Genomic DNA, 12,273 nt, shown 5'->3' with positions numbered 1-12,273 from the left:
TCTTTTGCAACTGCATCAAGATCCAAAAAATACTACTTGAACTGTGGTTTGACCTTAGAAAAAATACCTATTGCTAATTTTTCTTGGAAATAGACATCTTCTTGTTAACTTTTGACAGCCTGACTTTACTTGTAATTCAAACATTAGCTGTCATCAAAATGGCTTAACCACATATAAGTTTCACATACAAGCGCTGTTTTGCTTTATAGTTTTAAATTCATTAGGAAACATTATCAAGTCTGCAGCAAAGCTATTTTCCAAAGCCATTCAATGTCCCACAGGTGATTAAGAGTGGTTCCTCAAGTTCAAAAAATTTCAACCTCACACATGAGCTCAAAAAATTCACAATAAATGTTTACCACTAACTGCTAAGCCATCAAAAGACTGTGGTCTTGGGCAAGTCAGGATATTCAGCTTCTATTTCTGACGAAAACTTAAAATAACCATCAGTTTTAAATGTTTACATATTCATAAGCTTTGTAAATTTGTCCAACTGAAGCCTTTTTCTGCTCCATGTTTTTACCACCATCAATCAAGACACCTTAGTGGATTCTACTTCAGGTTGTATTGAATTAGTGTTTTCTCAACTTTGAAAATTTTTTTCACCTGAAGTTGTCCCACACATGCTATTCATGGGGAGTAATTCTTAGTCATTTCACATTCTGTCTTGATATTCAAATAAACTGAGCAGTATTAACATTTGTCAATTCATCATAAGAACCAAGCAAACTTACTTTGATTGCACCTTCATTTTAATTTTTTATTTTTGTGAAAAAAATCTGATGTGATGAGATAATCCATTTTAAATTTTCTGATTTTTCCTGACTACTAATTTCAGTGAGCTGGGAATACTGTGATGAGTACGTAGCTGGGTAATTTCAACTTATACTGTATTCTTCTGGCATCACTATAGTGTTATTCCATAATAAACACAATATTTTGCCATCTAATTCGGTAATAAAATAATACACATGTGCTTTAAAAGCATGAAATTCAAAATCTATTTTTCTCTTTTTATTCCTTTGACATGATCAGTATACACTAGTAATAAAAATAATATGACATGTCACAATATAGCAATATGCGTGGCACTTGAAACAATGAATTTATAAATGCTTTATTATAATTTATACTGCACTGAGCAGAAGAGTGAAGAGATAAAGCACCATGTATGGGCACTGTCAGGATTACTCAACTCAGCTGTTGTCCCTTGAAAGCGGCCAGACAACATGCAAAGAAATCAGCATTTTAATACTCAAAAACAACATTATTGATGGACAATAAAATTTAAATTTCATATAATTTTCACCTGTCAAAAATACTATTCCTCTTTGATTTTTTCCAATAATTTAAAAACATAAAACTATTCTTAGTTCATGGCCCACACACAACAGGAAGCAGAGTAAATTTGGCACATGGTTGGTAGTCTGCAAACCCTTGCTGCAGGAAGTGAGGAACTACTCAATATTTTTTATTTTATGGAGCCACTTTCAGATGATTAACCCAGTCAGCATTATATAGCATGAACAGGAAAAGGACCGAAAGCAGAGAGATATCAGTGTAGTACTTGACAGTAAATGGAATCTAAGTACCTAATTCTAAAGTCCTTCTCTCCAATATACACTATCTGTGTAACTTTGGATAAAACTTACTTTCTCAAACCCTCAATACACTAATCTACTACGAAGGACAACTGTATCTACTTCGAAGTGTCAAGCTTAGAAGACATGATACACCTAATGCGGTTATAATAATAGTTACATGGAAGGTGCTCTCAATAAATGTATTATTGCTAATTCGAATTAGGTGATGATGACAGCCCAAGAGCTGACAATAAAAAGGTAAAATTAACCAGACCTAAGCACATTAATGGAATAGAGGAGAAATGCAGAAATAAACCCAAATGGATATGAGAATGTAGTATGACATAAACACAAAGTTTATCATTTTTATGAGACATCCTTGGGAACAGAGGGCAGGATTTATAATATAAATTTGGGAATACCATGTAAATACAGATGAAAGCTTAAAAAATCTAGATTAGACTTCAAGGACAAAACAGTAAAGTGAGAGGAATAAAAAGAAAAGGATATAGGCACCGTTTAGGGATGGGAGGAAGTAGAAGAATCAAGAAAAACGATATAGTAGGAGTAACCTGAATAGAAGAATCGGTACAGCAATTCCTATCACAGATGGTAAATACTAATGGGTGTGAAAAAGTGAAAGGATCTCATCTAAGAGAATTAAATTTAAATGCGATGTAATGATTTCATAAGAAAACAGCATTAAAGTTGAAAAATGTACTTACTGACACAGCTATCATGGTACTATCTGGCCTCCATTCAGCTTGCGTGTAGGATCCAAACTGAGAAGATGATTTTGCAGGTTCCTTGTAGGTTATGATTAATACACTAGGCTGGAAGAAAACAGTTTTATTTTATTAATATCTCATAAAAAGTAAAAGATATCAAGTACACTGACAGTATTTTAATAATTCTAGAAGTATAATAAAAGATAACATAATCCAATATTAAATGAGTTTAAACAGTCCAAGCAAATCAACTAAAAAGAACCATAAAGACAAACAATCTGAATAAGCCTATATCCATTAAAGAAATTGAATTGATAATTAATAATCTTCAAAAACAGAAAGGACCAGACCCAGATGGGTTCACTGGTGGATTCTACCAAACATTTAAGGAAGCAATTATACAAATTTTCTACAATCTCTTCCACAAGATAAAAGCAGAGAATACTAACTCCTTCTATGAGGCCAGTATTACCCTAATACTAAAACCAGAAAAGACATTATTAGAAAATAAAATGACAAACCAAGAGCTCTCATGCACATAGATGCAAAAATTCTGAACACAATATTAGCAAATCAAATCCAACAATGTATAAAAAGAATCATATACTATAATCAAGTGGGATTTACTATAGATCTGCAGGATTGGTTCAACATTTGAAAATTAATATAATCCACCATCATATCAACAGACTAAAGGAAAAAAAATCACATGATCTTATAAATAGATGCAGAGAAAGAATTTGACAAAATCCAACACCCATTCATGACAAAAACTCTCAGCAAACTAGAAACAGAGGGGAACTTCTTCAACCTGACAAAGAACATCTACAAAAACCTATAGCTAACAACATACTCACTGGAAGAAACTAGCTTTCCTGATAAGATCAGGAACAAAGTAAGGATACTCCCTCTTACCCTTCCTTTTCAAAATCATACTGGGAGAACACAAGAAAAGGAAATGAAAGATATACAGATGAAGAAGAAAGAAATACAACTTATTCTTAGATGACATGACTGCCCATATAGAAAATCAGAAAGAATGAACAACAACAATAACAAAAAAACTTGTGGAAATAATAAGTGACTATGGCAAGGTTGCAGGATACAATGTTATTATATACAAGTCAACTGCTTTCCTATATACTAGCAATGAACAAGTGGAATTTTCAACAAAAAATATTTAGATATAAATTCAAAATATGTGTAGGATCTATGTGAGGAAAACTACAAAGTTTCAATGAACAAAATAAAATAAAAAATAAATGGAGAGATATCCCAAATTCATGTATTAAAAAGCCCAGTATTGTCAAGATGTTCAGTTCTTCCCAATTTGATCTACAGATTCAATACAATCCCAATCAAAATCACAGCAAGTTATTTTATAGATATTGACAAACTGGTTCTAAGGTTTACATGGAGAGGCAAAAGACCGAGAACGACCAACACAATATTGAAGGAAACGAACTAAGTTGAAAGACTGACACCACCCAACTTCAAGACTTACTATAAAGATACAGTCATGAAGAGAGTGTGGTATTGGCAAAAGAATAGAAAACAGATCAATGAAAGAATAGCCCAGAAACAGACACACATAAATACAGTCAACTGACCTTTGACAAAGAAGCAAAGGCAACATAATGGAAAACAGATAGTTTTCAACAAATGATGCTGGAACAACTGGACATCCAGTTTCTGGCACTACAAGAAGCTCCACAAGGTCATCTGGTACTCTGTCTGTCCTTGCCCTAAAATCAGCCATTTTTTCAGGGATTCCTGACCCTTTTATTAGAGATAGTATTTAGAAAAGAAGACCTGAAAACAAGATGCTTACTGTTAGTGGGGTGTCATTACTTGTAGGTCCTCTCAGCAAACACAGTAGGAAGTATATGAACCTATATAACCCACATATACACACATATCTCTACATATTTCTTTCAATATATGCATATATTTATAAACAAAAATATATGTGACTATAATCAAGCACAATGTGGTTCTTTCTAGCCTTCTCCCTTACTTATTTGGAACTTTCTTCTGACAGCGAGAACCTGGCTATCATTTCATACAACTAATTTAGTTCTTTGTTCAACCTTACCATATGTATATAGTATTTTGCAATTGCTAACTATACCCCTATAAAAAAACAAATTTACCAAATACAATACAGTTTTTTTGGATAACTTCTACTTTAGCCTTAGAATAACGAGTTACAATGCCATTTTCCAAAGTTACATAGGTCATCCCCTTAGAAGTTTTTTTAATCTCTGAAAGTGAAATACAAAAGTTTCTAAGAAGCTAACAAAGCTCCAAACACATTAAAACTGCTAGGCATTAGTTGTCTGTACTTCAAATATCAATTAAACATTAAAAACAAATACCCTGGGGGCAGTGACATTAGCAAAATGTCAGAGTAAAAAGTCCTAGATTCTCTTCTCCACCACCCCCCCCACGACAATTTGCAGACAAATCCCCTTTTGTGAGAAATACAGAAATGAATTGAAAAGCACCTGAATGCTGGATGAATGAGAGATCACACTCATCAAAGCTGGTAGGGAAATTCAGGACACCTTCTCACCAGAATTCCTACCACCAACATAGTGCCATACAATCAGGATGAAACCCTCCAACTCCCAGCTAATCCCTACAAAGGAAAAGGGGTGGTCTGTGTGTCAGATGCCCCAACCTTTCCACAGGGATCCTCAGAGGACAGGCTTCTAACTTGTCAGTCTTGAAGCACTGTCAGAACCGGCATAATCTAGCTACCTGGGGGAGAACAGAGACAACAGCATGGACTGGTAGTCACCAATAGCTCCTCTCCACAGCTTAGCACAGAGTTAGCAGAGAAAATAATTCTAGCTCTCAGCTTTTCCCTGGGAAAAAAAGAGTTGATCCACACGTCCAAAAGCCCGGTTTCTATGGGGCCTATTCAAAGGAATGGGTTCTGACTTACCTGCCTCAGAGTGCTGACAGGATCTGGAAAAATCTAGCTGCCTGGGGGCTAGTAAGCACAGAGACAGAGGTTTGGGCAGGCAGTTGCCATAGCCCCTCTCCCTGGCTAAGTATAGAGCAAGTGGATAAAAAACCCAACCCCAACTTCTCCCTGGGGAGCTAAAGATTAGCCCACAATTCCAATGCCCCAACTTTTCTGGGGGCTGCCCAAAAAAGGGGTGGTGGTGGGGTCTGTCTTGCCTTCCACTGGGCAATAATGAGACCTGGCATAATTTAGCCACCAGATGCTAATGAGAATAGAGACCGAGGTTTGGGCTGCCAGTTCCCAAAGCTCCTCCCCTCAGCTCAGCACAGAGCAAGTGGATGAAAAAACGCAGCCCTCAGCTTCTCCCAAGGGAGGGAAAGAATTGGCTAAACCATCAAATGATCCAACTTTTTTAGAGGCTGCCTGAGAAATGGCTTCAGTCTCACTTGTTTTGATGCTGTGAGGGGATGTAGAATAACCTAGACACCAGGCGGCTGCAAAGAATAAAGTAAGCATGCTGAACTAGAATATAGTTTTGAGATGCCACCAGAATCTCTGGCTGGGCTGACTGGTAGGGATCTTCTTCTGTATGAGGCCAATCCATAAAGACTGGAGGCTTTATTCAGCAGCAGAGGTGGCTGCTTTGCCTAATGCACAAACACCAAAAAAGAGGGTCAAGGAAGACGAAGAAACAGGCAAATATGTTCCAAAGGACACAAGATAAATCTATAGAAAGAGATCCTAATGGGGCTTCCCTGGTGGCACAGTGGTTAAGAATCCGCCTGCCAATGAAGGAGACACAGGTTCGAGCCCTGGTCCGGGAAGATTCCACATGCCGCAGAACTAAGCCTGTGCTCCACAACTACTGAGCCTGCACTCTGGAGCCCGAGAGCCACAACTACTGAGCCCACATGCCACAACTGCTGAAGCCCATGTGCCTAGAGCCTGTGCTCCGCAACAAGAGAAGCCACTGCAATGAGAAGCCTGCGCACCACAACAAAGAGTAGCCCCTGCTCACCGCAACTAGAGAAAGCTCGCACACAGCAACAAAAACCCAATGCAGCCAAAAATAAAATAAATTAATTTAAAAAAAAAAAGAAAGAGACCCTAATGAAATAGAGATATATGATTTACTAGACAGATAATTCAAAATAACCATCATAAAGATGTTCACTGAGATCAGGAGAACGATGCATGAACAAAGTAAGAATTTCAACAAAGACAAAATACTAAATAAATAATTATTAAATAAACATACATAAATAGGGGCTTCCCTGGTGGCGCAGTGGTTGGGAATCTGCCTGCCAATGCAGGGGACACAGGTTCGAGCCCTGGTCCAGGGGGATCTCCCATGCCACGGAGCAGCTGGGCCCATGCGCTACAGCTGCTGAGCCTGTGCTCTAGAGCCCACAAGCCACAACTACTGAGGCCGCATGCGACAACTACTGAGGCCTGCGTGCCTAGAGCCCGTGCTCTGCAGTGGGAGAAGTCACCACAGTGAGAGGCCTGTGCACTGCAGCAAGGAGTGGCCCCTGCTCGCCACAACTGGAGAGGGCCCGTGTGCAGCAGCAAAGACCCAACACAGCCAAAAGTAAAATAAATAAAATGAATTAAAAATATATATATAAACATATTTTATATACATATTATATATATATAATTTATTATATATAAATATAAAACTACCAAACAGAAATCACAAAGTTAAAGAATGTAATAACTGAAATAAAAACTCACTAGAGGGATTCCAGAGAAGACTAGATCAGGCAGAAAGAAAAAAGGTCTAAGAAAAGTCATCAGGAATCATTCAATAACAAAAAGAAAAAAAAAATGAAAAAAAGAGTAAAAAAACAACCTAAGGAACTTGTGAGATACCAACAAGCAGATCAATGTATGCTCAGGAGAAAGAGAAATGACCAGAAAACTTTTTCAAAGAAATAATGGCTGAAAACTTCCCAAATCTGGGGAAGGAAATGGATGCCCTGATACAAAAAGCCCAAAGAACCCCAAAGAGGAACTCAAAGAAATCCCCAATGAGACAAATTAAATTGTCAAAAGTCAAACCAAAGAGAGAATTTTGAAAGCAGAAGAAAAAGGCAACTTGCCATGTACAAGGGAACCCCCATAGAACTATAAGCAAATTTCTCAGCAGAAACCTTGCAGGCCAGAAAGGAGTGGGATGATATATCCTAAGTGCTAAAAGAAAAAAGCCACCAACCAAGAATACTATAACTGGCAACTTATCCTTCAAAAAAGAAGGAAAATTAAAAACTTTCCCAAACAAACAAAACCTGACGGAGTTCATCACCACTAGACCTACTCACCAGAAATGCTAAAGGTTAAAATTCTTCAGGTTAAAATGAAAGGTCACAGAACAGCAACACTGTAGCATAAAAAAAAGTATAAAACCGACTGGTACAGGTAAATATATAGACAAATACAGAATACTATAATGATAAGTAAATTCCTTTTAATCCTAGTATAAAAGTTAAAAGACGAAAGTATCAAAATAACCTAATAAATACAGTAATAGATGTATAATATCTATTAATTAATTAATTCACCTATTTAGAGACCTATATGTAAAACCTGATCCATCAAAGTTCAGGAATATAGAAAATCTTTTGTGGTCCTGGGTTAGGCAAAGAGTTCTTAGATAAGACACAGTATTTATTTCATGGCTCACAAAATAAATATTAGTAAAACTGACAGACTGGTCCTTATAAAAATCAAATATTTCTCTTCAAAAAAACACTACTAAAAAGAATAAAAGACATGCTACAAACTGGAAAAAAATATCTGCAAATCACGTATCTGCATCAATGACTTGTATCCAAAACAAATGAAGAATTCTTAAAATGCAGTAAATATATATATATATACAATCCAATTTTTAAAATAGGCAAAAATTTAAATAAAATAATTACAGCATTGTATTTAACACGTAAATACAAAAACATACTGATATAAGTAACTGAATAAATGAAAGCAAAGGGACAGCTCTTTCTTACATAGAATTCCAATTAATAAATAGAGAAGGAAGAAGGATGTAGAGAATCATCATTAGATAAACACCACATAATTAGCTGCAGACAAGATCCAGTGATGGACATAAAATCAGTGAGCAAGTTTCAGGAAAAATAAGATATGCACAATATCTTCCCCCAGTTCCTTTTTAACTACAAAAAGAAAGTTTATAGTAGAGAAACCTGGCAGACACCAAGTGATCAAGGTAAAGGTCACCAATAGTAAGATATATGAACATCATGAACTCCTTGATATAATACTGAGTAGGACATTTTTGTGATAATTTCTGCCAAAAACACATAAGCGCATTCCATTCATGAGAAAAATCAAATAAACCCAAGCTGATAGATTCTATAAATGAACTGATCAGTATTCTTCAAAAGGATCAAGGTCATAAAAGACAAGGAAAATTGAACAACTATTACTGAATGGAAAAGACTAAGAAATAACAACTACATCAGTAGAAAAATTAGGGAAAATTTCAATGAGATCTGTACTTTAATAACACTGTACCAATGTTAATTTCCTCTTTATAATTATGCTAAGTGAAAGACACAAAAGAACAACCAATAAACAAGTACATACTGCCTGATTTCATTCATATAAAATTCTAGAAAATGAAAACTAATCTACAGTGAGAGAAAGTAAGCAGATGAGTGCCCAGAGATGGAGGGCAGTGGGAAGCCACTACAAAGAGACAGGAGGAAACAACTGGGCGTAATGGATATGTTCATTATCATGATTATAGTGATGGTTTAATGGGTGCATACACATCAAACTTAATCAAATTTACACTGTAAACATGTACAATTTATGTGTATGTCAATTATATTTATATTTATGGCAAGTATATCCTAAAAAAGTTTAAAAAGTTAAAAACAAGTTATCTTAGATGGTCTTTTGAAGAACTAATTAAAGGGAAAAAAAACATACTTACAGAGGCCTACTCAGAATCTGTTGCAAAAACCTAAAAGAGAAACCTGAACTATGACAGAAGGTAGGAGGGACAGAAAGAAGACAAAAACAACAAAAACTGATTGTAATTTGTTTCACAACTACAATACATACATGCAAGATACAAGTTAGAGTAAATTGCATCTTTATTTTTGATGATTTAGGGATCTCTTATCTATTTGAAAGGTTGTTTTTTAATGTTAATGACAAAGGAGACAACGTTAACCCATCAAAAAAGGGGCTTTTAAAAAGGTTTCTATTGTTATAATCAGCAATGATGATAATTTGCCAACTGGATTAATAAAGGTAAAAGAGCCAATCAGAGTGACAATATTTAATCACTAATTTAAAATCATAGTATGTTTTAGTATTTACTTATTTCTAACTATTTCAATATTTATATATCTTATAAACTTTTCATTTCTCGAAATGAATGACTTCCCTAATTTGGGAGTCAGAAAGCGTATCAAACCTGATATTGTTATTCTGCTTGTATCCATATCAAAAGAATAATGTACAATAACGTGGGCTTATGAAACTGCTACATTTTTATGTAAAGCAGACAACCAGCAGTCTTCAGTCCCACCTCTCTTCTAGTAACTTACATTTTGCATAAATGTTAATAAGTACTACTTTGACTCTGTAAATAGCAGAAATCAACGTGTTTAAAGGCCCCCAATTAATTGTTGACGCTATTAAAAAAAAATACTTTCTACGAGGCAATTTTACTCCTTACAAAACTACCCCTGTGTCTAAATATATGTATAACTAAAGAAGTCTATCAGATATTTCCTTGTAACTTGTAACATGGTAACAAAGATTCAAGTAGGCATGAATTTTTCTGCATAAAAAGTACTTTCTGGTACTGGGGGTTAGGACTTCAGTATATCTTTTGGTGGGAGACATGATTCAACCCATAACATTCTCTCTGTAATGCTCTATAATAATTGAGAAGTGGGGCACTAAGAGTAAATAAAAACATCCTATGACTGTATGTCTCACTGTGTATGTCTACTAAGGCTGTAAAAACTTTCTGCAACAAGAGAAATGCATTATCCAATACAGTATATACTACTCACATGTGACTACTGAGCACTTGAAATGTGGCTAGTTTAAGGAAATGATTTTATTTTACTGAATTCTTAATAAACTAAAAATTTTAATAATATGTGACCGGTGCTTTCCAAGCTGGATATAATGAAGTAGGTTCTGTAGAACTGGTGATTGTTCATTTAAAGGGCTGAAGACCAATTCAGTTACAAAAATCCTGTGTTAACACTGAACAGGTTTCTTTACCACAGAGCTTTACCAAATCTTTAGTGGGCTGATGTACACTGTAAATCTTCAATAGATACAGTACGTATATTTCCCAAGTTTATTTGATTAAACAACTCGTCTTTCCCTAGATTACCACACAGTATCAAGAGTTCTGTATACCAGCCTCCAGGAAATTCTATTCTACACTTTTCAAGTAAGTTATATGTGTATATTATGTCTGATAAACTAAATGTCATCAACTTTTAAAGTCTACTTTTTACTTTTTATAGTGTCTAATTTACTGTGCTTTAGTGTATTCAGAGTTGTGCAATCATCACCCCTATATAATTTCAGAGCATTTTTTAAATCACTCCAATACGACACTCTGTATCTATTAGTAGTCATTCTCCATTCCCCCCCGCCCCCACCCCCAGCTCCTAGCAACCAATAATCTACTTTCTGACTCTATGGATTTGCGTATTCTGGAGATTTCATATAAAGGGAATCATATGACACATGGCCTTTCACTTAGCATAATCTTTTAAGGTTCATCCATGTTGTAGTATGTATCAATACTTCATTCCTGTTATGACTGAATAATATTCCCTTGTATCGATATACAACATTGTGTTTATCCATTCATCTGTTGATGGATGTTTGGGTTGTTTCCACCTTTTGGCTATTGTGAAAAATGCTGCTATGAATGTTCATGCACAAGTTTCTGTTGCAACACCTGTTATCAATTCTTTTGGCTATATACCTAGGAATGGAATTGCTGGGTCATATGATAACTCTGTGTTTAACTTTTTGAGGAACTGTCAAACTGTTTTCCACAGTGACTGCACTATTTTATTATACATTCCCACCAGCAGTTCATGAGAGTTCTAATTTTTTCACCTCCTTGCCAACACTTGCTACTGTCTTTTTAATGGTAGCCATTCTAGTGAGTGTGGTAGTATCTTACGGTTTATTTACATTTCCCTAATGAATAAATCACGTTGAGCATCTTTTCATGTGGCTATCTTACATCGTCTCTGGAGAAATACCTATTCAAATCCATTGCCTATTTTTTTAACTGGGATCACCAACTTTCAAAGAGGTACTGTTCCAATATCTGTCTTTTTAAGTTGATTACTGGGGTTCTTTTGTTCATATAGGAAAATTCACTATAAATGGTGATTAGATTCCCTGACCAGCTCAAGAAGGTCTCCTAAGCCCACATATACTAACAGGGAATATAATACAGTGATTAATAATACAAGCTCTGAAGTCTGAATGCAAGGTTCAAATACTTGCTCTGCCACTTAATAGCTTTGTGAGCTTGAACAAACTAATTTCTCCTATGCTTCAGTTTCTGCATCTTTAAAATAAATCTAACAATAGAACCTACCTCACTGGTAGGTTCTGCAAAAATTGAATAAATAAATAACAGCACTTGGCAGAGTGCTTAGAGCTCAGCAAGTGCTGTAGATATTATTTGTTGCTGTTTTATTATTTTAATGTCCCAGGATCACATTATTAAAAATACTACAGAACAAAACTCCCAACTGCTTCCTTGAGATAATGTATTTGAAATTCCTACTTAAGACACCAGTAACATATTGCTTTCTGCTACAGCTTAAGCAATGACAAGATCAGCCCAACTCTCTGGCAGTATAGGGCTTGGACCACCAGATACCTGAATGGGGAGAAGAACCAGGCTTACCAGAAGTAGACACAGGGAACTTTCTGGAGTGATGAAAATATTCTG

The 12,273-nt window shown here is 35.6% G+C and overlaps 1 protein-coding gene across 4 annotated transcripts in view; it reads right to left on the bottom strand.

Annotated features, from left to right (window-relative positions):
• Nucleotides 1–12,273, bottom strand: part of RIC1 (RIC1 homolog, RAB6A GEF complex partner 1) — a 136,714-nt gene that overhangs the window by 96,532 nt on the left and 27,909 nt on the right. For all 4 annotated transcript variants that reach the window (XM_067744317.1, XM_067744316.1, XM_067744315.1 and 1 more), the window contains one exon: nt 2,309–2,416. In XM_067744317.1, coding sequence (XP_067600418.1) covers nt 2,309–2,416 — 108 coding nt within the window. Of the gene's footprint in view, nt 1–2,308; nt 2,417–12,273 lie in introns of those variants that run through there.

This window comes from Pseudorca crassidens, chromosome 7 (assembly GCF_039906515.1).
Source record: "Pseudorca crassidens isolate mPseCra1 chromosome 7, mPseCra1.hap1, whole genome shotgun sequence".
Lineage (NCBI taxonomy): Eukaryota > Metazoa > Chordata > Mammalia > Artiodactyla > Delphinidae > Pseudorca > Pseudorca crassidens.
This window is presented reverse-complemented; position numbering and strand designations above follow the sequence as displayed.